General features: G+C 61.1%; 3 protein-coding genes across 8 annotated transcripts in view; 2 read left to right on the forward strand and 1 right to left on the reverse strand.

Annotated features, from left to right (window-relative positions):
* LOC132017918 (uncharacterized) overlaps positions 1-26,512 on the reverse strand; it is a 49,895-nt gene that overhangs the window by 4,700 nt on the left and 18,683 nt on the right. Inside the window, exon 3 of one of the 4 annotated variants that reach the window (XM_059400134.1) lies at positions 5,231-5,430. The exons of the other annotated variants lie outside the window; for them this stretch is intronic. Within the exon in view, the coding sequence (XP_059256117.1) occupies positions 5,264-5,430 (167 nt within the window). The 3' untranslated portion in view covers positions 5,231-5,263. Of the gene's footprint in view, positions 1-5,230; positions 5,431-26,512 lie in introns of those variants that run through there. 4 annotated transcript variants of the gene reach the window in all.
* On the forward strand, positions 5,499-16,355 carry CLCF1 (cardiotrophin like cytokine factor 1). Of its 2 annotated transcripts, none has more exons than XM_059399973.1 (3): positions 5,499-6,828; positions 12,948-13,114; positions 14,910-16,355. In XM_059399973.1, the coding sequence occupies exons 1-3, from the start codon at positions 6,813-6,815 to the stop codon at positions 15,402-15,404; spliced, it is 678 nt and encodes a 225-aa protein (XP_059255956.1). In that variant the 5' UTR covers positions 5,499-6,812; the 3' UTR covers positions 15,405-16,355. The 2 variants fall into 2 exon arrangements, with proteins under 2 accessions (XP_059255956.1, XP_059255948.1); XM_059399965.1 differs by lacking the exon at positions 5,499-6,828 and adding an exon at positions 6,857-7,508.
* POLD4 (DNA polymerase delta 4, accessory subunit) lies at positions 23,361-26,500 on the forward strand. Of its 2 annotated transcripts, none has more exons than XM_059400226.1 (4): positions 23,361-23,671; positions 23,898-23,987; positions 24,205-24,316; positions 26,184-26,500. In XM_059400226.1, the coding sequence occupies exons 1-4, from the start codon at positions 23,575-23,577 to the stop codon at positions 26,260-26,262; spliced, it is 378 nt and encodes a 125-aa protein (XP_059256209.1). In that variant the 5' UTR covers positions 23,361-23,574; the 3' UTR covers positions 26,263-26,500. The 2 variants fall into 2 exon arrangements, with proteins under 2 accessions (XP_059256209.1, XP_059256200.1); XM_059400217.1 differs by having other exon boundaries at positions 23,488-23,671; positions 24,693-26,500.

Consider the following 26,512-nt stretch of genomic DNA (forward strand, 5'->3'; position numbering starts at 1 on the left):
GCAGAGCGACTTCGGGCCGCTGGGGTAGGGCAGGGATGAAGGGCAGGGCGGCTCCGGAACCATCCGCAGCCCGGAGCCCCTGGTAGGCAGGATGCGGGCCTTTATCCGTCCACACCGTTCCTCAGGGTACATAGAGGAGGTGCTTCTGAAAACTGGGGCGCGTGGTGCCCCCCTGACCTGAGTGCCAGCATCTCCCCAGCCCCAGGCGCAGGTCCCAGGCCAGGTGTGGCCTTCCCCTCCTCGGCCCCTTGCCAAGCTCTCCTGGCCCTCTTTTTCCTCCCCACAAATGCCCCCGATGCACCTGCTGGAATTCTTGAGCCCTGTGTCACTTAACGCACTTTGCAGCAGCCAGCAGCGGAAACTCGGGGGGCTCTGGGGAGCAGCACGATGGGCCCTCTGAGAGGTGCCTGTGGGGGCCAGGGAAGGGGGAGCTTCTCATAGCCCCAAACCACTGCTGTCATGCAGAAGGACCCACGGCTGGGAAGCCCGGACGCACCCCGCACAGCTAGGACCCGGTGACCACTCTCTCGTCCCCTCAGAGCTTCCTGTGCCCAGAGTGTCTGCCCTGCCCCCTCCATCCCTCAGTTCACAGAACCCGGATGGGGAGGCTGTCTGGGATGCAAAGGCAAAAAGCTCAGGAATCTGAGAGGAGAGTTGAACCAGGAGCAGCCCAACTCTAGAACTCTCCATCCAGCCTATGTCCGTGCCCTGTGGGGACAGGTCAGCGTGGGGGTTGTGGGGCCTGGATTCGGGAGCAAAGCAAAACCTAAAGAACAGGAAGGATGCAGACTCGGAAGGGGAAGGTAGCGTCACCGGCAGAGCCAGGAGGATAGGGCGTGAGGAGGGGCAGAGACTAATACACCACGCGGTCTAGCCCTGAATGCCAGCGAATTGACTTGTATTAACTCAATTGTCCTCATTCTGAGGGAGGTATCGTTCTCATCTTTCCTGTTCCATACAGGAGACAAGTGAGGTGTAGAAGGGCCAAGCGACTTGCCCAAGGTCACACAGCTAGTAAAGGCGGAGGGCACCCTCGCTCAGTGTCGCTGTCCCCACAGTGCTGGGATGGCAGCCACGTGGGGTGGGACTGTGTGGGGTCCCAGGGAGGTGCTGCCGTCCTCTGAGCCCCCGGGGCCCCCTGAGGAACCCAGACACTCTGGAGAAAGCCTGAGAAGTCTGAAGGAGGGAGGCGGTGGGGAGGGAGGGGACAGCGCGGGAGGAGCCGGCAGTGACTCAGCAGGGCCGGATAAGGATCTTCCAGCCCAGAGAGAGGTAACCCCACTCCTCTGCCAGGGGAGACAGAGTCACGGAGCCTGAGGCATGGGTTGGCCAGGGCAATGGAACATCCTGGGAGAATTGCGGGGAAACTCCTGGCAGGCAAGGGAGGAGTTGAGCATCTGGGGGTACCCCTTTGCCCCTGCCTTCCTCATGCTCTCATCACCCAGACGTCCTTGCCGATGGGGAGATGGAGCCTAGGCAGGTCAGGGGAGAGGCAGGCAGCAGGACCAGGTTCCTCTCAGCCCCACGGGAAAGCAGGGGGCAGGTGGGCGCGGTGTTCCCCGGGAAAGCTGAACCAGTGTGTGGGTGGGGGGTGCAGGGCAGGGTAGGGCCGGGGCTGAGGTAGGAGGAGGTCCTCGGCGCCCAGGGTTTCCGCTGACATCACTACCAGCTCAGGGCGAGGCAGGGCCCTCTGGGCTCCTGCCCACTAGAGGGAAAGGGAAAGTGGACAGCCCTGCCGTCTCCCTTCCCCCTCCTGCCCTTGGCGGCCCCCAAGGCCTGCTCTCCGTGGAGCGTGCACAGGGGGATGGAGAAGCGGCCGCCTCAGGGATGCGATCCCAGGGAGCCCCCTCTGGCCTCTGGCAGCCCAGGCAGGGCCTCTGAGCCTACCTAGCCCTCACCCTGCAGGAGGACGGGTTTGGGGGCTTGGAAGCCTGGGGGAGTCCTCCGCCCGGCTGTGGGCGGTGGGTATCTATCGCCCCGTCCAGCCCTCAGTCCACAGTTCAGACCCACTTGGCTGCTCATGGAGTCTGTAATTCTAGATGAGAGGAATGGAGAGCTTCCGGGGGGCTGACTCCCACCAAACCTGGAAGGCCCCAGGCAGGTGCCTGGCCCAGCAGCACACTGTCTGTTTGCATCAGCAGTGGCTGGTGTGTAGGGCGTGAGAGCCCAGGTCTCCGGGTCTCTTTCTGTCCCAAGGATCCTCTCAGTGGCAAGTCCTGCGGTCCCCCCCGACCCCAGGCACTCAGAACCCAGCCTCTTCCCCTGTGCGGGGAGGGTAGGGAGGGAATGTTAGCATCTGAGCGGTGTCGTTAAAAGGGCAGACAGTGCTGGGTTCCAGAGGACTCTTGTGTGACCTTAGGCAAGTGGCTTCAGTGTTCTCACATATAAAATGGGTAAATTCCAGTTCCCATCCTAGAGGCTTACTGTAAGAATGACATGATATCATCCCCCCAAAACCTGAGCCCAGGACCCAACAGGTGGTGAGAGTTCAGTATGTTTAACTATTTTCAGTATTTAAGTTTTAGATCTTTTTTCTTTTTTAGAGATTTTATTTATTTATTTGACAGAGATCTCAAGTAGGAAGAGAGGCAGGCAGAGAGAGAGGAGGAAGCAGGCTCCCCGCAGAGCAGAGAGCCCCATGCGGGGCTTGATCCCAGAACCCTGGGATCATGACCTGAGCCGAAGGCAGAGGCTTTAACCCACTGAGCCACCCAGGCACCCCAGTTTTAGAGCTTTAAAAGGAGTAAAAGTGTCACCAAGAGATGCCAGGCATCGCTGCCCCTGGCAGGCCCCTGCCCCTCCCGCCCGCACACAGGTCAGCCTCTACGCCTCATCCCCATGGCCCCACGGGAACTGCTTGGTGAACCCAGGCATGAATCAGTGAGTGTCCTTCCTTACCTCCGTGGGCTTCACCACCACCGCACTCCTGCTCCAGGACCGGACTGGAGGCCTCCCTCATTCACAAATCTATGACAACCTCTGGGCCAGAACCCCTTCGATGCCAGTCCTGCAGCTGTGTAGGACATGGTGTTTTGGGGGTATTTGGACTGCTTTCCTGGGAATGCCGGTGATGGGCATAGCGAGGGAAGGAAAAGGGAAGGGACAGGGTCTAGCCCGTCCCTGAGCCAACACTGACTCACCCCCACCCCCTGTGAGGGCAAGCGAGGGCATCACCCACCGCCAGCCCCGCCCACCTCCCAGCCACATCCCTTGGGGCCTGGCCTGTCACCCCCTGCGGACGATAAGGCCTGCAGTCTGAAAGGCCACACAGGGCAGCAAAGCAGTGTCCTTCTCATGATCTCCCACCATCCCGTGGGGGAGGAGGGCATAGAGGGTCATAAGCCATTCCACAGAGAGGTGATGGGCTTATCCCAAGGCCAGGCGGGGGCCAACTGGGAGTCCCTCAGCCTAACTCCCAGCCTGGCCCTCTGCCAAGTGCAGGGAACAGCCCGGGCCAGCGTGGGGGGCCTCGTCCTGCGATCGCCACTGCCCCTCCTGCCATCCAGCTCCATTTCCACCCTGAAGCTGCGCCTTCTGCCAGGACTCTCCTGCCCCTTCCATCTTCTGATCTGAAATGAGGGCCCCTTGTCACAAGACCATGAAATTCCCCCTAGAGGGAATTTCTCGAGAAAGGGGAAGCGGGTGGGTTTTCCTTGTCCCCTCTGTCCTCCTGCCGCTAGCCCCCAGCAGGGATTCGGGAAGTGCCTGCACCTTGTACCCAGACAGATGGCTCTGGGGCTCGGGGGCGGGAGTCTCCCATAACCTCTGCCTGCCCTCAGCAGTAGTCCCAGAATGCCAGCCACAGGGGAGCGGGAGCCCGCCTGAGACCCCGGGCTGGAAACCAGAGGGCGGCCACCTGTGCCCCTACCCCCCAGAAACATGGGAAGGGCTATTCCTGCTCTGCCTCTCCCCGGCCCCCGCCCCCAGCCGAGTTCCAACAGCCCACCTATTTGGGATTTGGCAACAGAAAGACACGGTCTTTATTCCAGCCCCCAGCCCAACCCACTGGCAGCTCCTGGCCTGCAGCCTTTGCCCAGACATGGCAGAGGGGCACTGGCTGCTCGGAGATGGAGCTGATTTTCTCTTTGGCAGTGGGGAAGATGGGGGGGGGGGGCTTGGCCACCCCCTGGGTGAGGGGAGAGGGCAGGGATGCGAGTCTAGACAAGAGGCAGAGGGAGAAGGAGACTTCTCCAACATGGGGGTGGGGTCACTGTATCAAGCTGCGGGGGGGGGGGGGGGCAGGGCTGCATCTGTGTGTAAAGCCTGTTGTCCCTGCACTCACTTGGCCTGGGTCCCCATTTAGGAGCCCCTGGACCTCAGTTCCTGCAAACCAATAGTTTCTGGACTCGTGAGGTGAACATTTGCGGGGGGAGGGGCCGCGCAGCGTGGTGAGCTCCTCTCCCCTTCCCCGGCACAGTCTGTCCCTCTTCCTCCTGGGGCTCCTGCCTGCTCCCCTCCTTCCCACTCCCACCCATTTCTTTGCCTCCTCGCCTCTCCTCTTCCCTACCCTTCCCTTCTCTTTCCCCTCCTCTTCTCTCAGCCCCCACCTCCCTTCTTCAGCTCCCCTCTCCCTCCCGGCCCCCTCGGCCCCCTCCTCCTCTCCCGCGTGGGGGCTGCTTTCTCCCTGACTCAGCAAGGTGCTTTACAAGGTGCTGAGGGGGCTCAGCCAAATCCAAACCACATTGTCTGTGCACACACTCTCCACAAGGAGCAGGCTGCAAACCGGCGCAGAAGGATGGACTGCACCCCCCACCCGGGGCCTTCCGGGCTCCCTCCCTCTGAAAGAGAAGGCTGCTCCAGGACGTTACAGGCTGGCCTCAGTGCCAGTCACCCACTGGGCATCTGCCTTCTTGACCTTGGCATGGGCATCAAAAGATCGCAGGGCTCACACGCCAAGAATGTCATTGAAACCCCAGAGTTCTGGCTGGGGTGGAGGGATGATGGGGAAGAGGCCCCCCCCCAGCACTTTTCAGAAGGAACCCCCCCCCAGCAGGTTTCCTCAGAGCTGCTACTGATGCCCCAGAAAGCCCCCTGCCCCCAACCCCAGGCCAGCTCCCCTTTCCCAGCAATTTTTCTCCTTGTTTAGAAAGAAAGAAAGAAAGAAAGAAAGAAAGAAAGAAAGAAAGAAAAAACCAACAACAAAGTCTGTCCCACTCCAGTGAGGTAATTGAAAACAAACTTCTTCCCCCCCCCCCCCCCCCCCCACCTCAGTCCCGCACAGTGCAGAAAAGGGAAGAGCTGCCCTGGGAACCCAGCACTGGTCCTAACCACCGGCGGGCTCTGACCTGCAGCCTGGGGGGGCTGTGGCAGGGTTGGCGGGGCGCCCTCCTTTCTCTGGGGGCGCTGGGACAGGAGCATGGAGTGAAGGATCCGATGCTGTTCCAGAGAGAGGAATCACCTTCCAGGGCTGGCCCACCACGGCCTCACCCACTTTGAAAAAAAACAAGCAACAGAAGCAACTTATTACCAAATGATTTAATTGGTGGTCTGGATTAGAGCACTCAGGCTTTGGAGACCAAAGGACTGTCCCCCAAGAAGTCACCAGAGGAGATGTCTGCAAGTCGCAGACGTGAGCTGTTTCCTCTGCACTCCCCCTGGTGGCTCTCTGGAGGGGGAGAAAGAGGGCAGGAAGGAGACCCTTCAAGGAGGGTCTGGGCTTATGGGTCCCCCAGGTATGCCGCCTAGCAAGTCCCCAACCAGGCCTGAGGCAAGGAAGAAGGGGGGGCACTCTGCAGCCAAACCACCCCTACCCCGCCACTGAAAAACCCCAACAACCCCAAAGCCCAAAGGCGCGAGAAGACCAAAAGTCTTTAGGGGGAAGCATTTCACAAATGGGGACTCTTGGTCAGTCCATCGCCTTGAATGGGAGCATTCCCGCTGAGTCACCCGTGCAGCCTCTGGTGTTGAAACTGGTCTGGTGCCTCGTGCTGATTAATGAACTACAATTCCCCCACCCATGTGCTCTCTCCCGGCCACGGGGAAGAATGAAGAACCCTGTGAACCTGAGGGGAAAACCCTCAGCCAAGTGCCCTCTACTTTCCTTAGAGCTGGGCAGTGGGCCCGCGGTGCCCTCCGCCTCCCCCACCCCAGGGGACCTCGGGAGCCGGTCAGTCACCTGCCCCAGCCCCAGCGCCTCCCTCAGCCCCGGCTTTTGGAAATGGGACAGGCGGCGGGACAATAGGCAAGGGGGGCGGTCAGCCCAGACAAAGGGCAGCAGGAAAAACACCATCACTTGCTACGAAGCCAGCTCGCTGGCATTTGGGAGAATGTGTCATTCCATTTACTCAGGGGGAGGGGGAGGGGAGGGAAGGTTAGAGATGAGGAGTCGGAGGTAGCGTGAGCGCAGGGACCCCGCACCCCAGGTCGACGCCGTCGGAGAAGAAAAGGAGCGGGCGACTCACTCCCCCAGCCCGGGGAGTCTGCAGACGGACTGATGCCCTCCCCGCCCCCTCCCCCAGGAGGCCCAGGGTGGTACCGCCGCAGCCTCGCCTCACCTCACCCCTCCTCGGTGTTGTGGGAGGGAGAGGAGCCCCAGAAGCCCTCCCTTCCCTCCTCCCCCCTCCTCCCCCCACCCCGGGGAGGGCCGCTACAATTTGTGGTTACAGCTTTACACGTCAGAAAAAAAAAAAAAAAAAAGTTTGCAGAATGTCCCACACCGAAAAAAAAAAAAAAATCCGAAACCGAGCGAAAAAAACCTGCGAGTGGGCCTGGCGGATGGGATTATTAAAGCTTCGCCGGAGCCGCGGCTCGCCCTCCCACTCCGCCAGCCTCCGGGAGAGGAGCCGCGCCCGGCCGGCCCGGCCCCCAGCCCCATGGACCTCCGAGCAGGTAGGAGCCCGGCGTCCGAGGCCCCGGCCCCCGCCCCCGCCCGGGAGCCGCGAGATCCGGTTCCCGTGCCTCCTCCGGGAGCCCCGAGCCGGGGCCGGGCTGGGGAGCCGGGAGCCACCCCCGCCAGCAGGGCTCGGGCCGGGGGAGGCACGGCCGGGCGCCCTCGAGAGGGGCCGGGCGGGGACGCGGCATTCCTCAAGTCCGCTCGGCGGGGCCAGGAGGTGGCCGGGAGCGCGGCGGGGAGCCCGGGCGACCCGCCGGCCAGGGGAAGCCGGCAACCTGGAGCCCCTGCGGGACGGGGTCCCGGGGATCCCGGCGGAAAGAGCCCCGCGCGAAAGTCGGGGAGAGCGAGTCCGAGGCGGGGAGCGGGCTTGCGGGAGGGGGACGCGGCGCGCGCGGAGGAGGGGGCCGGGGAGGAAGAGGGGAGAAGGGCGGGGAGCCCGAGGCCGGGCCGGCGGGAGGCGAGGGGGAGGCCGACACCTCGGGCCCGCCGCGCTCCCTCCCCGGCCCGCCGGGAGGGGAGGGCGGGAAGGAGGGCGGGCGAGAGGAGGGGAGGGCGGAGGGCAGAGCCGAGCCTGGCTGGGCCGGGCCGGGCCGGGCTGCGGGACCCGCGGCTTCCTCGCTGCGCGCCGCGCGGCCGGAGCCCACCATGCTGCCCGCGGCCGGGGAGCCGGCGGCAGGTAGGGGCCGGGCGGCGGGGCGGGCGGCAGCGGCAGCGAGTCCCCGGTCCCGCCCGCCGTGGCCTGGGAGTGATTAGTGCGGGGGACGGGCGCAGCTCGGCCGGACCCGGCGGGAGAAAGTCCATCGCCGGCCGGGCAGCGGCGGCAGCGGCCGCTCGGCCCCGGCGGCCCGCGGCGGGGCGGGCGGGCCGAGCGGGGAGTTGACGCGCGGGAAAGGGCAGCGGCCCGCCGGAGCCCCGAGCCCCGCTTCCCCGGACCCCGCCCCCGCCCCCGCCGCCGGGAAGGGAGCGACCGGGCGGGAGCGGGCCGGGGGCGGGGCCGGGGGCGCCGAGGCCACACAGGGGGAAGGCGCCGCCGCCGCCGCGGGGAGGGGGCCGGGAGCGAGAGGTCACCGCCGAGGGGGAGGGCCAGCGAGCGGCCGCCGCCGCCAAGTTCTCCGGCCGAGCCCCTGGAGGGAGACCCCAGGTCCCTCGGGCCTCGCCAGAGTCCCCTCATCTCTCCCCTCCCCACCTTCCTTCCCAGCGACTCCACACTGCGCTCCAGAAGCCCCCCCCCCCCCCGACCCCCCCCCCCCCGAACTCCCACGGGACCCCGTCCCAGTTTCCCCCAGCGCCCGGCCAGGCCCTCCCGGCTGAGGTAGGAGGGAGCTGCCAGGAGGGGTGGGGAGGCTGGAGGTCCCCAGCCTTGGAGACAGACGCTGTGGGTGAGGGCGCTGGACGCACACCTCTGTCGGGCACTCTCTCTGGCCCTGACCTTGAGCCTGAGGGACTGACACCTCCGGCCTTTCACAACCCCCACAGACCCCGTTTCCGGCTCTGAGCACCCGCTACCCCTCCCTCGGGACACCGGGACACGTTCCTGCGACAGACCAGATAGCACCCCCCTCAGGCGCACACGCGGTTTTCATCTGCTGCCCTCACTGACCTGGAGCCACACTCTCAGGTGGGGGGCGGGGAGAGAACTGGCACCGGGCGCCGGCCGCAAGAGTCGCCTAGCAGCCCTCGCATCCCCAGCCTCTCGTCCAGACCCCTGTAATGGCTCCCTGTCCCCTCCACAGAGCCCCGCACTCCTGCCCCGTTCACACTTGTGCACCCTGCTGGGCCACACCGGCCATGGCTAGTGACACTTCACATTCCTCTCCACACCGGCCATGGCTAGTGACACTTCACATTCCTCTCCACAATCCAATGCCACCTGCCTATTCACACGGTGGCTCCCGCCTGCTCCCTCCCTGCCCCTCCCACCCCTCTGAGTAACAACAGCCTTTCAAACTCCCCCACACTCCTGAGACCGTTTCCTTCTCTTGGTCCCCCTGTCTGGCTCTCAGCGGACTGCCGGGCTGTACCCACCCACTGGCCCCCACCTGGGCCCCGCCGCCCCCGCATGATCCTGCCCTCCCTGGGGACAGCCGGGGACCTCTTGCAGCACCGTCCAGAACCCTCTCACTCCGACAGCTCTACTCCCGTATCCACACTGCCTTCCCAAGGCAGGGCGGCTGGCCCACCTGTCTGCTTCTTGCCCTGGGCCTCAGTTTCTTCTTCTGTCATTGAGGCTGGAGGAGAAGGGCAGGGAGGGTGCTGCTGAAGGGGACAGCAGACATGGGGCCCCACGTGGCTCTGTTCAGAGCAACTTAAGTGTGCACAGAGAGCCCAGTCACCTGGTGGGTTGGTGGCAAATCTCGGGGATCCTGACTTCTGGGCCTATGTGGACTCGCCCCCTAAGCACTTCTCAGTGACCTGGGGCGGAGGGAACCAAGGAGAAGATGGAAGGGAGAAGAGCCAGGGGAAGGCAGCACCCCCCGAGGACAAGGCAAGATGGGGTGCTTCTGGGGGCCTCTCCCTGAGGAGGCTGGTCAAGAGGAGCCCCCGAGGGCCATGTCCTAGAGTTCAGTGCCCGGATCTCACACTGCACTGGACACGACACCCTTTAAACCACTCCTTCCCCCAATTCCCCTCAATAGATCCCTCCAAGGTCACTGCGGAAGCTGGTCCAGGGCTGGCCTGAGGGCAGAGCCTTTCCGGCTCCCACATTTTTCAGCACCTCTGGAGCTCTGCGATGCCTCCCCAGCTCCTACATTTTCGGCTCGTAGCTCTTAAGCAGCCATCCTAGGTGCAGAGTCTCCTGGCTGATTTGTCCTACCCACCCTGGCCGCCTGGGGCCCATCTGCCCCACTGAGCCCCCCATCATCACTGAATGAGGTCAGCCTGGAGGACACAGGCCAGGGATCAAGGGGCAGCTGGCTAGAGACCCGCGTACCGGGCTCTGCCTGCCTGTGCAGCCGTGTCAGGGTGGCCGTGCGCTTGCGTGGGCTGAGTATGTGTGTGTGTGTTCATGAGGGGGGCCTAGGTTCCCAGGGCCCAGGGATCTGGATGGAATTAGGGGCCGCCCGGGAGGGGGCCAGGATGGGGGGTGGGGGGCTCCAGCAGGAAACGTGAGCTGCACTCATTAGCCCCTCACGTGCTCTGCCGGATTTATAAACACAAGGGAAGACGGGATGTAAACAATCAGTGGGCAGCAGCCAGAGGCAGAGCTGGGACGGGGGCTGGGCTAGGGGCCAGGACCGGGGGAGGGGGCCCAGGACCCAGCCCCCAGTGGCCGGGTCCACCTGCACAACAGGACCCTGGCGAGAAGGACGGAGGAGGGCTCCGGGATGCCCACCCACTTCTCCCTCCCGGCGATGCAGGCTAGCTGCCCCAGGTCCCGCTGCTCACAACTAAACCACAGGTGTTCTGTGCCCCAGAGGGCTCTCCGTTTGCTGCCTGAGATACAGGGACGTCTTGCCCAGAGCAGAAGCCGTTGTACTAGACAGGAGAGCCCTGTCCCCTTCACCTCTCCGAGCCTCTCCTCCCTCTAGGCACCTGAGACTCCTTCCTTCTTTCTGGCTCTCTCCATGGGTCGGTCAGTCGGATCCTGCGGCTCCTTCCCCTGCCCCCACCCCCCAGCCTGCAGTGACACAGTTACCTCAGAACTGAAATATTCCTGGAAACACCGGCCTCGTCTGGTTAATTTCATGAGCCGTTTTTCTGCCCAGATGACTTAGCTCTTGTTTATCCAAAGGCTTCTCCCCCGGCTGTCCCTGTGTAGGGAGCCAGTTCTCCCCAGGGATGTCCCACAGGGCCCAGAAGGGGAGGGGAAAACAAGGCCCAGAGTTGGGGTCCTGACCCTGTGACCCTTTCCCCACCCCAGCCCCTCATGGCATAAGAACTCTGGCCAGAAGGGCTGCCCCAAGCAGTGTGGGGGACAGAGGTGAGCCCAGCTCCCAATCTGGGTTTCAGCTGGGACCCTCAGCATCGCCGCTAACTCAAGGCTGGAAGGGCCACTGCCCACCTCGGCAGGTATCCAACTTCCGAAACGAAACCCATATTATACCCCTAGAATCTTGGAGGTCACTTGGCTAGATAATCCAGGCTGAGGGTAGCCCCAGGCTTTGTGCAGAGGAGGAAGGCCTGGAATTCTCTTGGGATGTGAGGCATGATGAATGGAGCTAAGCTTGGAAAGGCAGAATGAGGGAAGGAGCACCAGGAGGGACGCCACGGGCTGCAGATGGGGACAAGGACAGGCGGCTAGTCACGTGCCTGATCCTGCTCTCTGTCTACACACACGCACGCATGCTCTCAAACCAAGAGGCCCTCGTTCCCAGGGGCAGGGTCTCAGAGCAGTGCTCTCTCCCCCACCCTGCCCACTCCCATGCCAGCCAATGAAGTCGCCAGCCAAGCGCCTGGAAAAGTGAAGACTGACGGGCAGGGCCACTGCAGAAGTCCCCACCCGACCCTTACACCCTTGTCAGAGACATTCTATACAGTCTGAGTCTTAAACCCTCTCTAAAACTCTGACCCAGCATTACGGCTCACTCCAGACTCCCCCTAACTCTAAGTTCAGTCAAACTGTCAAACGCATATCCAACTCATTTCTGACTGTCACAGCAACAACATATGTCATCGTGAAATTCTGCAGAAAATAGAAAGCAGAAGAAACTACTCATGATCTCACACCTACCCAAGCTTCAAACCCTCACCGGCCCTCTCTTCGTGACAGGCCATGTGTAACCCCAGCCGACGTCTGAATGAACACATTCACAGACCTTGGCCCCAGCGAATCCTGAGCCTGTCCAAACCTAACCACATCCCCCAGCCGGACTCAAACCTCAACCACACTCAATCAGCCAAATCCCAGTAAACTAACCTGAAACTTTAAAAGTAACCCAGTCCTTAAACCTAACCCAGCCCAATGCCAATTATAGTCTAACCCTAATCGCCCTTACCCAGTCCCCTCGTTCTCTTCACCGTGGACCTCAGCTAAAAGCTGGGAAAATCGTGCCTCCTGCTGCCTATGTCTGTCCTCACAGACCCGACCCCTGGGCTCAAGGGGTATCCTCTGTCCTCACAGACCTTGACCCCCTGGGCTCAAGACCCCTGGTATCTCAAGATGTCCAGACTCTTCAGCACGGTTGGCTGACAAACCAAACCCAACAAATACAGCCTATTCCCTCTCCTCCTCCCTTTCCAAACCCCCACCCCTCCCCCTCATCTCCGCAGGCTGATCAAAGGACCCCATCCAGGGGGCGCCTGGGTGGCTCAGCCCATTAAGCATCCAACTCTTGATTTTGGCTCAGGTCATGATGTTGGGGTCCTGGGATGGAGCCCCCAGTCAGGCTCCATGCTTAGTGGGGGTGTCTGCTTCCCCTCTCCCTCTGCCCCTACCCCGCATGCGCTCACATCTCTCTCTCTCTCTCTCTCTCTCTCTCTCTCTCTGAAATTAATAAATAAATCTTCAAAAACAAACAACAGACTCATTCAGGTCAAACTCTTCCCCCTCCCACCTCCTAGATAAGAACGGGGCAGACCTGGGCTCTGGGTCAGTCCACACCCAGGAATCCACTAGAATGTACCCCCAGCTACAGGAGGCAGCCCTGTGTCCTTCGGCCTGCCGTTGGTGATCTAACCTCACCCCTTGCCTCCTATGGCTCGGCTTGGACTTGTCTCAGCCTCTCTCGGGCCCTTCCCAGGACTGTCTGCTCCGGGCTGGCAGTGGGCACATGTGCTGTTCCCCACCCCCTCAGCTCCAGCGGGACGGGTAGGCTGGGGGAGGCGGCTGAACCCAGGAACACTGGTTCACAGACCCTAGGCCTGGCCCCGTCCCTCCGTGTACACATACACATGTGTCGGCGTAGATACGGCGACCCTTAGCTGACACGCCAGTATGCTGGGAGATACACACACCGCGGCCAAGTCCTGTTCCTCGTTCACACACATGCCCCTGTGCACACACACCCTGGCCAGGAAGGCTCCCCTACTCCATGCCCCCTGCCTCCCATCCGGCGGCCCACCCTTCCCACCCCCCTCCAAGCCCAAGGTGGGGACACACACCTGAGGGCCTGCCAGCCGTATCTTCCGCTGGGCCCGGGCCTGCGCTCACGCCTCATGCCCCTCCCATCCACAGGGGACTCGTGGGGGCTGCTAGCCTGCCTGTGCACTGTGCTCTGGCACCTCCCCGCAGTGCCAGCCCTCAACCGCACAGGGGACCCGGGGCCTGGTCCCTCCATCCAGAAAACCTATGACCTCACCCGCTACCTGGAGCACCAACTCCGCAGCTTGGCTGGGACCTACGTGAGTACCGGGGTGACGGCAGGGTGTGGGAGTCGGTGGAAGAGACACAGAGTGGTGGAGGGGTCCCAGTGAGCAGCAACGACCAGGGGGCCCTCTGGTTCCCAACGGTCCCCATGTCTGGCCCATCTCCTGCCCTTCCCTCTTAGGTGCCCCTCTCTTCCCCATCCCTGGCCCCAGGACTAGGCATGTGGGCAGGCCTCGCACCCGCCTTGGCCCATTGCCCCACTGGCTGCCCGCCCAGCCGCCCGCCTCCCCCTGGGGGCCGGGGAAGTCTCTTCTGTTTACACCGTGTTGTGGTGTCTCTTGCGCGGGCGGGGCTGGGTGGGGATGGAGGGGCCCCACCTCCCATGCCTGTGTTCCAGCTCGCCTCTGCCCCAGACCTGGGGCCCTGCTGCTCTGGACCCATGGGCCTCCCTTCTGTCTGCCTCTCCCATCCTAGCTGGGCCTCCTAGGGGGGACTTGGGGGAAGGGGGCCGAGGGGAAGCCAGGCCAGTAGTGGCAGGAGGTTCGGGGTGTGGATGGAAGTTGTGCCATAAGGATTTGGGGGCCGTCCAGAGGTGTTCCGAGAGCCCAGGAGAGAAGGGAAGAGGGTCAGAGCTGCGGAGGACCAGGGGGAACCAGCCCCTCTTCCCGTGTTCCTCTTCCACATCCCAGCCCCTACTCTGGAGCCAGGGAAGGAAAGGGGAGGAGGGTGGTGGGGGAGCTGGCTCCGGCCCCAGGATACACCGAGGAAATTAGTTTGTCTCTGTGCTTGTCAGCGTGTGAACCTCCCCCTGGGCCCTTGCCTCTCCCAGGCCTCGCCCCTCTCTGCTCCCTTTCTCTCTGGCTGCAGCGTCCCCCTCAGCCCTTTCCCTGGGCCCCAGGCCTCTCCCTTGAGGGTTGGCAAAGCTGTGTCCTCGTCCCCAGCCTGCCTCCTATACCCTTCCTGCGGCCGAACTCTTGAGACTGCCTCAGTTTCTTCCTTCTGCAGCCCTGCTCCTGGGAGCCCTGTCTTGGGGGACTCAGGGCTTCATGAGTACCGTCTATCCCTGGCCCTTCTGCTGGTGGGACCAGGCATGTGGGGAGGCAAATGGAGCTCTGATTCCCACCCGCTCCTCCCTCCCCCTGGCCAAAAACTTTTGCTTGACTCTGCTACCCCCTCTAGCTCCCGACCCTTTTTCTCTCCTGGCTTTCCCTGCCAAATTTCTCGAAGGAGTGGTCTACACCCTCTGCCTCCGCTTCCTCTCCACCCACTCACTCCTTAACCCCCTGCAATCTGGCCTCCAGGCCACTGAAGCGGCTCTCTCCAAGGTCGTCAGGCACCTCCTTCTGGCCGAACCCAACAGAATTTTCTAGGGCTCATTCTCCTTGATCTCTGTTTTGCAGCCACGCTGTCGAGCTCTGCTGCCTTCTGAACTCTTCTTGGCTCTACACTCTTCTGGTCCACCTTCCACCTCTGCGGCCTGGCCTCCTGTGTCCTCCTGGCTCCTCTTCCTCTCTGCCCTGCCCCGCGGGGGGCTGCTCCCAAGGCTTTGCACACACAGCCCATCAGCACACCCTCCCTGAGTAGCGCCTGCAAGGTTTTCTCTTTCTACACCTCTTCGTGGGAGAGTTCATCACCCCCACTGCCTCAGCTGTCACCTCCACGCAAATGATACCCCCGGAGAAGCTTGGGGAGGCCCTGGAGCAGAGAGGGGCCTGGTGTGCAGACGGGTGTCTGGGGACCCAGGACACAGCGGCTCTGGGGGCAGGTATCTCCTGATGGCCGCTGGCTGCTCGGCCCTCCTCCTTTCCCATCGCCCTCTCCTTTTCACAGCTGAACTACCTGGGCCCCCCTTTCAACGAGCCTGACTTCAACCCGCCTCGCCTGGGGGCAGAGACCCTGCCCAGGGCCACTGTCAACCTGGACGTGTGGCGGAGCCTCAACGACAAACTGCGGCTGACCCAGAACTATGAGGCCTACAGCCACCTGCTGTGCTACCTGCGAGGCCTCAACCGCCAGGCCGCCACGGCCGAGCTGCGCCGCAGCCTGGCCCACTTCTGCACCAGCCTCCAGGGCCTGCTGGGCAGCATCGCGGGCGTCATGGCGGCCCTGGGCTACCCGCTGCCCCAGCCTCTGCCGGGCACTGAGCCCACCTGGGCCCCTGGCCCTGCCCACAGCGACTTCCTCCAGAAGATGGACGACTTCTGGCTGCTAAAGGAGCTGCAGACCTGGCTGTGGCGTTCAGCCAAGGACTTCAACCGGCTCAAGAAGAAGATGCAGCCTCCTGCGGCGGCGGTCACCCTGCCCCTGGAGGCCCACGGCTTCTGACCTCTCACCTTGCCCACCTCCCCTCTCGCCTCCTCTTTTAAGCCCTGCTCCCGCTCGGGGAGGGAGAAACCTGTGCACCAACCCTGGCTGAGCCAGGAGACAGAAGCCAGGAGGCTCTGGCCCTCTCCGGACTTGGAAGGGGGTGCGATGCAGTAAGGCCTGTCCCCTCCCGCTTCCCAAAGTCCTGCGGGTCCGGGGAAGAGGTCCAAGAGCTCCTGTCCCGTTGCCACAGGAAGGAGTGCTCACCCGAGCAGAGGGGTGCCAGCTGGTGCAAGGGCTCTCACAGCTTCCTGCGTCCTGCCCAGCAGGTGCCGGTGCCACACGGCCCCTCTCCAGTGGTACGTCCAGGAAGCGTGCCTGTAGGGCAGGGAGGGGGGCCACCAGGGCCCCTGTGTTTCTGGGGTGAAGCCCTCCGGCTGCCCCGCTCTTCTTCGATAGGTGTTGCTCCCCTATCCCCAAATAACTCGCTACACCCGATTCAGGAAGCGCACACAGTGGCAAGTCCAAACAGGGAGAAACGGGATTTAAAGGTGGAAGAGGCAGGGTCTGCATTGGAGGTCAGACTGAAAGCGTAGGGCCAGGGACAGACCGGACCCAGGGGTCACCAAGACAGTCGGTGGCACAGGATGGCAGCCAAAAGGACCTTGCTTTGCATCTGGTCGTGGGCATCACGGTGCCTCCTCCCCACCCCCTTTCCGGGCTGGCTGTGGGTTGCCCAGGCTGGGGAAGGCAACCAGAGCCACCGTCGCAGGGTTCCCTGAAAGTTTACATTGCAGTAGCATTGCAGGGTGCGGGGGGCAGCTCCCCCCCGGGCCCTGCCCCCAGCCTCACCCACTCATGACTCTAAGTTTGTTGTATTAATATTTATTTATTTGGAGATGTTATTTATTAGATGATATTTATTGCAAAATTTCTATTCTTGTATTAACGAATAAAATGCTTGCCCCAGGACCTCGTCCCTCCTGGTCCTTCTACTCCCAGGCTCCCGCGCGCCCACAGGCTCGGAGTCTGCCAGTCCAAGGCTTGGTTCGGAGAGGCGAAGAGCTTGGGGAAGAGGCTCTGCCCGGTCCATAGGGAGGGTGCGTGCACAGCACACTCTGCCCCTCTACCCACGGCGTGTCCTTCGGTCCTTCCAACATCCGGTGTCCCCCTTCCAGCCTTTGCTCAGCCCGCCTCACCTCTCAAGATTACTTTAAGGGTCTCAGAGGTCTGTCTGCCTGCAATGCTGTCCACCTGTCCCTCCGGTCAGCCTTGCGCAGTCAGCCCTCAGCTTCGCCAGTACCCCCACCTGTGACAACCCACTGGGACCCCCAGCAGTGACCCTCACCTCAATGCCCTTCCTCTCCTGGGGAGTGTGAGCGACTGCGGCCAAGTCACAAGTCTCGGCTTACACTCTACTCCTTTCTTCCCAGTGTTTAAGACAGCAGGTTGGGGGAAAGAGGAAAACTCAGTTTGGTCTGCAAGCAAATGAGGTAGGTACTGCTCAAGGGATGACCTCAGCTCCAAGCCCAGCCTCTTAACCTCCTAGAGTGACTTTGGACAAATTACCTAAAGCTCTCTATTCTCCACTTTCCCCGTCTGTAAAATGGGGATGACGAAACAGCCTCCTAAGACTGTTTGAAGGCTGAGAGAAAGATAAAGGTGAGATGCCCGGCTGCGGCGGCAGGGATTAGTAAACCCAGGTGACTTGGGACAGTCCGGCCTGCTGGGACACTCTGCAAAGAGACTCGGGGGAGGTATAGGGGCTGACTGCTCCCAGATGACACAGAAGTATTTTAACAGGAGATGGTGTCCTAAGCAAAGGAAGTAACATAATGGTGACATCAAGCCATCAACAAATACTTTCAAGCCTGCCCATCATTATGCTAACCGGAGTAGGAACTCCAAGGGCAATCAGAGAGCTAACTTGGCTCCTGCCCTTACGCCCTTACGGAGCCTGTGATCCATCCGGGGAGGGAAGGGCAGCTTACCTGAAACCACCACCAGGGGTGTGAGTGTAGACGCGGGAGCCACTGGACTTGTCTGTGGGCGAGGTGGCTTCTGCTGACGGTCCCACGATCACCTGGCCCACATGCGAGGGGACATGCCCCACAGAAGGGTCCAGGCTCTCCGGGCGGGGCTATCTTCCCTGGCTCTCTCTAGATACCCCACAGGCCTACTTCCTGCCTAACAAGATAGGAAGGAGAGGGCATCTGGGCTGTCTCCACGCTGGGGCAAATGGAGTGGCAGCCCGTAAGGCAAGGCACCAAGCAAGCGGCTCTCCAGAAGACCGGAAGAAGGGAGGCATATCCCACAGCCATGCACTGTGAGCATCTTGGGGGACAGACTCCGCTTTCTCTATTTCTTTACCCCAGTGCAGGCGCAAGTCCAAAAAAGGTGTTCAATTAAGTGTGCTGACCCAAACCACCCAGAAAAGGGGTACTTTGCCCCAAATGCTAAAATCCAAGGCAGACTGTGCTTAGCTGCAGAAAGACCCAGACGAAATCCCAGGGGGTCCAAGGCAAGCGCCATGGCATCCCTCTGGTGGTCTGTAAGCCTCTCGGGGAAGCAAGGGTGTCTGCCGTCACCGCTGTCACTCCCGGTTCCCACACACAGCAGGTGCTGCTGCATGGCTTCTCCAGGTAGGGTTTGGACAAGGGCAGAACAAGGGTCGGTTCGGCGTGTCCGTCTCCCTTTTAAGCACATAGCATCTCGAGGGCAGGTTCCACGATTTACTCGTCTTTGCATCCCTACAGCATTTTAGCATGATGCCTGCCCCAAACTAGAGTACTTGATGATTTAACATAAGCTGACTTGAAGAGTATCAAGGCAACAGTGTATGAGAGTTGAGAGTTTTAGGGAGGCGGCCGATCGGCAGTGTCAGAGGCCCCCAAAGCACTGAGGGAAGAATTCGGGGGGAAACCCACTGAGAAATCAGGAAGTCACCCGTGATCTTTGCAAGCACAGTTGGGAGGCAGATGCCAAATTGTGAGATTAAAGGAGGTGGTGAGAAAGAAAAAGGGGTAAATATATTTTCCCTGGCGTTTTGTGGCAAAAGGAATACCTAGGCGGGTAGCGGAAGCACAGAACGTTTTCTGTAGGGTTGGCTGGTTTGCTGTTGTTTTCAAACAGATGAGATCTGAACATGAAATTGCTGCGGGAGGGGTGCAGCTGGAGAAGAACGCAGAGAGCCTTAGGGAATGGAGTCAGGGACAAGCAGAGGAAGGGAATCAAAACGTCGCTGGGCAGCCCCGTGGTGCCAGGCGGCACGAGCACCCACATCTCTGTCACAGGCTGTGACATCCCCTCGCAAGCCAGAGATGGCCAGAGGCGAGCACAGAGAGAGGGTGGGGTGCTTCCCAAGGCAGCGGGGAGGGCTGACAAAGCATGAACGGCAGAGAACTGAGGGTTGGTCTAGACCCCAGAAGGATAGGAACGGGGCTCTGGAGTGGCTGGGAGTCACCGCGCACACAGGGCTGGTAGCAGAGGGAAAGAAGGGAGGAGCATGACTGGCGGGCGAGTGCTGGAAGCGACTCGCATGGAAGGTGCAGAGGGGGCACCCCCAGCAGCGAGGGCGGGGAGCTGGGCACAGAGGAGTGCCGAGCCAGAAAGGGCATTTCAGAGTTTGGGTTCTTGAACTTTCCCCCCAAATAGCTCCCTACGGATAGTGTCGGGGTGTGAGTCCCCCTCCTTTGGGTTTTGGAGCTGTGGACCATGAGGCAGGTAGCCCTTGGTAAATGACAAGTCAGCCGGCTTTCTTTCTATTAGAAATCTCAGCGTTGCCTTGGGCATCTGGAAGCGCACTTGCGGGAGAGGGTGTGCGGGGCCAGAGAGCTGTCTCTGGAAGAGGCAAAGTCCGGGGCAGGGTAGGAGCGGGAGCCTACAGAAGACGTGGATGGAGGGTGGCAGAGGGTGGTGGCGTCTTGCCAGCTTCCTGCTTTTGCACCGACTGGCCCTGCACCCGAGGACTTGGGGCCCTCTCAGCATGTGAAGAGACACATTCAGGCGCTCATCTTGCCAGGGCCACCCCACATGGGGAAGGGCCAAAGGAGGCTCTTGTTCCCCTTAACCTACAGGGCAAGGGCCAGCCATCCAGGCCCCTGGCTGAGTGCTCTGATGCATGGCTGCCTCGAAGCTCCCCCTTCTTCTCTGGAGCCACAACTGTCCCTGCCTTTGTCCCTGTCATTCCTGAGCTCCCTGACTCAGCCTGGTTCCCCGATTCCCAGCAGTAGACAAAGCCCTTGTCAGTGAGGTGGGGGTAGGGATGACGAGGGAGTAGCTGCAAACTGTAGGACCAGAGTTCCAGCCGTTTCTTTCTCCCAACCTTCAGGGTCTTTCAGCCTCCCGAGTTCAGAGGTCACCTCTAGGCCCCTCCCCAACTTGCCCAGATCTCTAAGGCCTGGCTGATGGAGTAGAAACTGACTAGGACCTTCCTTCCAGCTAGACAAAGTCTGACACCTGGTGGCCAAGGTGAGAAATGGCCAGAAGGATCCCTTTCAAATCTCCCCAGAGTCTCTCCAGGGCCGAGAGGGCCAAGGTGAAAGGGGAGGTGATGGGAACTTTGGAAGGGGTCCTTGGGACAAAGCAGAAGAGACAGCCAGTGGTAGAAAAACCCAGATGTGGGGCAACTTTTGCCTTTGATCAGGTTCCTGCCCCTTAAGCCCACTAGGCCAGACACCCTGGCTCAGGAAGCGGTGGGCTGTCTGGGAGGGTCATGATGGACTAGGAGGAGCCGGCGGAAAGAATTTTGGCCCAGAAGGTGGGGAATGGGGCCCAGGGTGTGTGACTACGTGGGGGCTGGGGACATGAGTCTGGTTGCCCAGAATCTCCAGCTCAGGGTGGGCGGCAGGGCCTGAGGGCCTGAGGCAGGGGGAGCCGGAGAGGAAGGAGAGCAGGCTACGCCCCACAGCCTGCTGTGCCCCCAGGCAACTGCTTCCTTTCCTCTACCTGCCCCCACCTTCCTAGCTCTAGCTGGCTCTCTCCACAAGCCCCAGTGTGAGCGGAGGAGGGGGAAGGGGCTCCCAGGGCGCCTGCGCAGTACTGAGGCCCCCCAACCCTGCCACATTGTTTGAGCTAAGCCAGGCCTGATCCCCCTTCCCCTTGGAGCAGTAGGCAGTGGGCCTCAGCCCTCAGGAAGGTGCTGGGCTCCTGTTCCAGTTCTTTGCTCTTCTTTTTCTCTTGGCTTCTCCCAAGACTTTAGTATTGACCTAAACAAGGCCCTTGAGTGTTCCCAGGCTGAGGTGCAAAGGTCAGTCCTGCTAGTCCCATCACCAACCTCTGGGGGTCAGAGCTGACACAGAAACAGGCTCCTGGGTCTCCCTGAAGGAGGGAGAACTTAGCTCCCAACTCTGATGTCTGGTCTGGCCCTCCAGCATGAAGCCTGATTGACTTGTGACAGACCCCACCACAGCAGTTTTGGGGATAGGCCAGGAGGCTGCCTGAGTCAGGACAGGGGTTCCAGGAAGAAAGGTGATCGGGGGCAAACGGGGTTAGAGGAGTGAAAAAGGAAAAGACCCAAGGACGGGCAGGCCGAGGTTCTAGTCTGGCTGGCAAACCTGAGCGATCCAGATAACAAATTGGGGAAGGATGCCAATTAGCCAGGGATGGTTCCAGAACTCCTGAGTGCTAATGCCTTTGAGCCAGGGAGCTCAGTCCCACTACCGGCTGACTAGGACAGGAGGGCAACGCTGCCTGTTGAGAGTTCTCTCCCGAATGCCAGTCCTAGCCGCCTGCCTGCGCTTGAGCTAACTGCCCTGATTCTTTCTCAGGGCTGGGAGAAGCTGAAGGCAGGTTATGTGGGAGAGGCCCGCAGGGCCTGGGCCCAGGCAGAGCTGGGGGCAGCTGGCAGGGATGGCCCAGAAAGTGCCCACAGAGCAGGTCAGGGTGCCAGAGGCGAGCAGGAAGGAGATCGGGCGGCAGTAGGAGCCACTGTGGCCGCCCAGCAGCACACCCCATTTCACGCTCCCTGGGCGGTGGCAGGGCCCCACGGCTATCAGCTTTCAGGGGTGGGAAGGACCAGGAATGAGGAGGGGTCTGCCCCACCCATGGCTTCCTACTCCCTCAGGGCTCTGTGGGCTCAGGAGTGAGGTGCCACGCACCTCTGGGACCGCCCTCCGGGGAGAGAGTGGTCAGGCCCGCGGAGCCTGGGCACCATCCCTTTGTAGAGGGCCCAGGGCCTGACAGGACCCCCGCACCTCAGCCCTTCCCAGGCCCAGGGGGACGGGGCCTCCCTGCTTTCCTCCCCAGTGCAGCAGGGCCCCGTCTCCCTCAGTATGGGCCCCACTTAGTCCACGAGGCAGATAGGGGATTAGGCCAGGCCCAGCCCAGAAAATAAAGCAGGAAAGGGCCCTCCAGCGCTGTTCAGTGCAGTCACGAGCTCTGACTCCCACTCAGGCCTCCTCAGGGAAGGGGCTGGGGAGAGCCGGGCAGCAGGCCCCTGCGGACACGGCTGCTCTGGTGCCTCCCCTCCGGCGGTCTACACTCCAGAGCGTTTTCCTCTCTTGTGCCCACCTTACTCCAAACTCAGAGCACCCGGGGTGCAGAGCAGCAGAGTGGGAGGGAGGCAGAAGTGTCTGGGCAGGACCTTGTCCTCCTGGAAGAACTGGATGGGAGCTCTGAAGGGCAGTTAGAGCTGGGCTGGTCCCTGCGCTGATTCCCAGACTCCCACTGACCAGCACTTTTGCTTGCTGCCAGGAAGTTGGTGAGGGGGAGGCGGGTGAAGGGGTGACTCAGCGATGACAGGAGCCCAAGGGACAAAGGTCATGGGTGGAGAATTGAGAGACACTGTTTACAGCAGCCCGCCTCCTCCAGGAGGTCTTCCAGTGCTGAGTCTTCCAGTGCGGACACCTCCTCTCCCGCCCCCCCTTTTCTCCCCTTTCCTGTTGTTAGGAATTTTGTCCTTGCACTGACAACTTGGGTGTCCCGTGTGCCTACCCCATTAGCCTCTGAGCTCTGGGTGGGGAGGGCACAGTGGGACTGTGGTTTAACTGGGGCCCCACAACGGCTGGGACCATCAGCACTTCCTACTTTGAAAAACCATTTTATGAGGCGCCTGGCTGACTCAGTCGGTGGAGCGCGCGACTCTTGATCTTGGGGTGGTGAGCTCAAGACCCACGTTGGGGGTAGGGATTACTTAAAAAAAAAAAAAAAAAAAAAACCCAGAAGCATTTTACATCTATTTTAGTTGAGTGAAATGTGGGAAAGTGCTGAGAACAGTACTTGGCACACCGTAAGTGCCATAGAAGTGTTTAGTTTATCGCTGGTATTTTCTGCTCATACTGTTGCATTAGTGACACTGGGCAGATTGTACTGATCAAGACCTGGGGATACAAACACTTTGGCCCTCCGCTCATTGTGCGATCTTCCTGACGAGTAGGTTAGGCATGGGCAGGCAGGCTACAGGACCCCCAGAGAGTCGACAAGGCCAACGCTTGCCTAGACTAAGGGCAGGCAGGGTCTTTGGGCACAGACTGTGAGAAAGGAGCTTTGGAACCCATGGGCTTCTCCCTCCAGGTCTCCTGGGGCCGGCGGGGGTGGGGTGAGAGCAGGGAAGGGGCTGGATTAGCCCAAACGCTCTTCGGACCTCCAGACCTGCCCCCACAAGGCTCTGCGGGACAAGGGGTGGGAGTGGAGGCTCCAGCTGGACTCTGGGGAGTTACCAACCGGCCACGGGGATTACTGAGGCTGAAAAGAACATTTGCCTAGGAAGGGAAAACGGGAAGTGAGAGGCTGAGGATAACGCTCTAGAAGTCCCCCGGGACCCACTGCAGACCAATGGGGAGGAGGGGCGTAGGGGGAGGTGGTGCAGTCTGGGGCATCTTGACAGGTCCCCCACCCCAGCCTCACCCCTTCTCCCCAGAACACAGCTGCAGCCGCTGCCCCGCCCCCTCTGCCTTCGCCGCCTGCCATTGGCTGGAGTCGGGCCCCGCCCCACGGAGGCGGCCAACCATTGGTCTAGGTCTTTGATGTTTGTGCGCTTGTGGGGGTGGGGGACGGGCGTCATTCCCTGGAACCCGCGGACTTCCTCTCCGCTTGTCTGGGTCACCCTGTCTGCCTGCCGCTGGCCCCAGGCTCGCTCTCTGGCCCCAGCCCTCTTCTCTCTCTCTCTCAGCAGCTGTCTCTCTCGTGCCCGCTGGCCTGTCTCTCTCCTTCCCCGCAGTCGCCTCCTTCTCTGCCTGCCTGGGTGGCCGCCATGGGCCGGAAGCGGCTCATCACTGACTCCTACCAAGTAGTGAAGAGGAGGGAGGGCCCCGTTGGGCACAGCAAGGGGGAGCTGGCACCAGAGCTAGGTCTCTTATGTGTGTGGGGGGGCGGGAGCAGTGGAGGCGCCGAGGGGCATCAGAGGACGCGGGCGGACGTGGGCAATGGAAGAGGAAGTGAAGTATGTCGTCTACTTCCTACTCCAGGCCTGGCAGTGGCCGGCAGAGGCAAAGGGGTGGCGAGGGCCGGGGAGCAGTGGGGCTGCTGTGAGGCGAGGGGCAGGGGACTGGCCTGAGGAGCCGCATGTCATTGCAGGGGAAGAGCCCCAGCCCCCGAGCGTGGATGAAGCAGAGCTGGAGCTGCTGAGGCAGTTCGATCTCGCCTGGCAGTACGGGCCCTGCACAGGTGAGAACCCTCTCAGGCCCCAGGAACACATCCTGGGGACAGTCCTGTCACCCGCACGTCCCCAAGGCAACCCAAGCCCCTGCCTGACCCTCTCGGCCACTGTCTCCTGAAACTAGGGGGCGCGGAGGTTCCGACACACCCCTCCACACACACTGTCTAGCCTGAACTCTTCCCACCGCCCTGAGGTGCCAGAGTCGTCTTCTTCCCACCCTGGCAGGGATCACACGGCTGCAGCGCTGGCATCGGGCGGAGCAGATGGGCTTGGAGCCGCCCCCAGAAGTGCGTCAGGTGCTACAGACCCACCCTGGAGATCCCCGCTTCCAGTTCAGGTCAGAGACAGACCAGGGAGGGCTCACAGGGGAGCCAAGGTTTCCATCAGGCACCACCGGCCTACTGGCCCCTGGGGTGGGGGCTGCTCTGGCTCGAGGAATAAATGGATGCAGGCTTTGGGGCCTTGCTAAACAGGCAAGAAGGTTCTCTAAGGTGCCTGGCTCAGGAAGGCCGAAGATTGCTTTAATAATCCCTACCGCTGAGCTAATTGTGGGGGAAGGGTACACCCAGGGCCCTAGGGACTATCTATTTAGGACAGAGGGGTTGGTCAATGACTACAGGCCATGGCCAAGAATTGGGGCTGGTGAAATCTGACCAAGGACTTAACTGACTCTCTGGCTCCTCCCTTCCTCCCCACCTCCTCCCCTTGTACAGCCTCTGGCATCTCTATCCCCTTTGAGGCACCACCTAAGACCTCCTGCCCGCTCTCCCAGAGCCTCAAGACACGAGTGACAGCCAGTTGGTGCCCCCTTGACTCAGTTCTGCTGTGAAGAACCTTTAGCAGGAAAGAGCCTCATAGAGAAAAGAGGCTGAATCTGGAGGTCTCGGAGGTTCAGGCCTCCCTCTAACCAGCAGGCTCCTGGAGCCCCCTCTGAGAGCCAACTCAGCTGAAGCTTGCACTTCCAACAGGGAGGGTGGTCTTGAGGACAAGGACCTGGCCATGACCTTTCAGATGCCTGCTACACTCCTCCCTGACCACAAATCCTGTGGTCCTGGGAATAGTGTGGCAAATAGGCACAGCCCTGGACACAGTCAGACAGGATCTAAGGCAAAGATGCACTCCCCACCTAAGGCTGGGAATCTTGAGGGCAGAACTGGCAAGGGGTTCACTAACGCTTATCAATAAAGAACACGGAGTCTGGAAGCCTGACCTTCAGTCCCTTAATGTGGCCCTGCGTGGGCTGCCAGCAACCAGCAAGTTGATAGGTGAGAGAGAACCAGCGCTCTGCCTTCCCTCCGCGGCCCAACCCTACACCTGGGACGGAAGAAAGACGCCTTCCTAGGCCCTGGGACGAGGCCTCATTAGAGCCGGTCAGCCTCTGGCGCCTCCTGGTGGTCTACAGGGAAACTACTCTTTAGCCAACTGGAGGGACCAGCCAGAGAAAACCTACCTGACAGAGCCACCCAGCCTGCCCAGTGTGGCCCACCTCACAAAAATGGGTCCTTTGTCTGAGGAGGATCCACACAAGCCTTATAAAGTCCAGACCTACACATTCCCGGAAAGCACCTCTGCTTCCCACATCGAGGCCACCTGGATCCAAAGCAGCATTGAGGAGGTCCTGCTCCGAGATGGCCGTCATCCGATGGGCTCTGGTGGGGACTGGGTGCGGCCAAAACAATGATTAGGGGACCCTGGGATGGTCTGACATGGCGAATGGAGTCAGTGCTCCTCACCCTGTGTTTCTGTGCTAGCCCTCCATCCCGAGCAGACAGAGACAGCACCACTGTTAACTCCTTGGGGACAGGCCCACAGAGCAGCCAAGTGGCCTCTTCAGCCCCCACTGTCCTGGGCACTGCCTGTGCCTCAAGCACTGTAAATGAATCATCTTTATTGCCCTAAAGGGCACTCAAGGTAGATTTTATAGGGAGGGGGCCTGAAGCCCGGAGGAGCTGCGTGGGGTTGCTCGGCGGCACTGCAGGGACATGGGGATGAGAGGCCAGGCTCTGCCTGTCTACACCCGGGCCCCAGCTCATCGGCTGAGCACCTGCTGTATCCCGGGCTCTAGAGGTCCTCTCGGGTGGTGTTAGCGGTGAGGAGATAAAGAAGACATACAGGTAAATATCAAGTGGTAGGCAAAATGAGGGTTAGAGGTCAAAGAATGCCCGGGGTGCTTCAAGAGGTTGATCAGGGAAGCTCTCCAACAGGGTGGCATTTCAGCGGAGACCTGAACGAAGCACAGGAACGGGCCCTGCACCTACGGGGGCGCTCTGGACAGAAGAATAGCAAGCACATGTCCCAAGACAGGAGCGTGTGCGTCCTGGTCCAGGAGCAGCACGGAGGCCACGCAGCCAGGGCGCAGACGGAGGCAAGAGGAGGACGGCGGGAAATGAGGCCGGAGAGGTAGCAGGCTGTTCCCACGGGGCCTTGCAGGCAGGCTGAGAGAAGGAATCTAGATTTTAATCCGAGTGAGACAGGAAGACACTGGTGGGTTTTAAGCCAATAAATGACATAATCAAGCTTATGTGTTGAAAAC

The sequence above is a fragment of the Mustela nigripes genome, chromosome 1, assembly GCF_022355385.1.
Source record: "Mustela nigripes isolate SB6536 chromosome 1, MUSNIG.SB6536, whole genome shotgun sequence".
Classification (NCBI taxonomy): domain Eukaryota; kingdom Metazoa; phylum Chordata; class Mammalia; order Carnivora; family Mustelidae; genus Mustela; species Mustela nigripes.

Excerpts from the sequence above, each read along its gene's own strand:
- POLD4 (XM_059400226.1), top strand. The coding sequence starts at position 23,575 with ATGGGCCGGAAGCGGCTCATCACTGACTCCTACCAAGTAGTGAAGAGG. Across the intron at positions 23,672-23,897 it reads GGAGCTGGCACCAGAGCTAG|GGGAAGAGCCCCAGCCCCCG; the intron begins GTCTCTTATGTG and ends ATGTCATTGCAG. Across the intron at positions 24,317-26,183 it reads GATCCCCGCTTCCAGTTCAG|GGTGGCATTTCAGCGGAGAC; the intron begins GTCAGAGACAGA and ends GCTCTCCAACAG.
- CLCF1 (XM_059399965.1), top strand. The coding sequence starts at position 7,478 with ATGCTGCCCGCGGCCGGGGAGCCGGCGGCAG. Across the intron at positions 7,509-12,947 it reads GGCCGGGGAGCCGGCGGCAG|GGGACTCGTGGGGGCTGCTA; the intron begins GTAGGGGCCGGG and ends TCCCATCCACAG. Across the intron at positions 13,115-14,909 it reads GCAGCTTGGCTGGGACCTAC|CTGAACTACCTGGGCCCCCC; the intron begins GTGAGTACCGGG and ends TCCTTTTCACAG.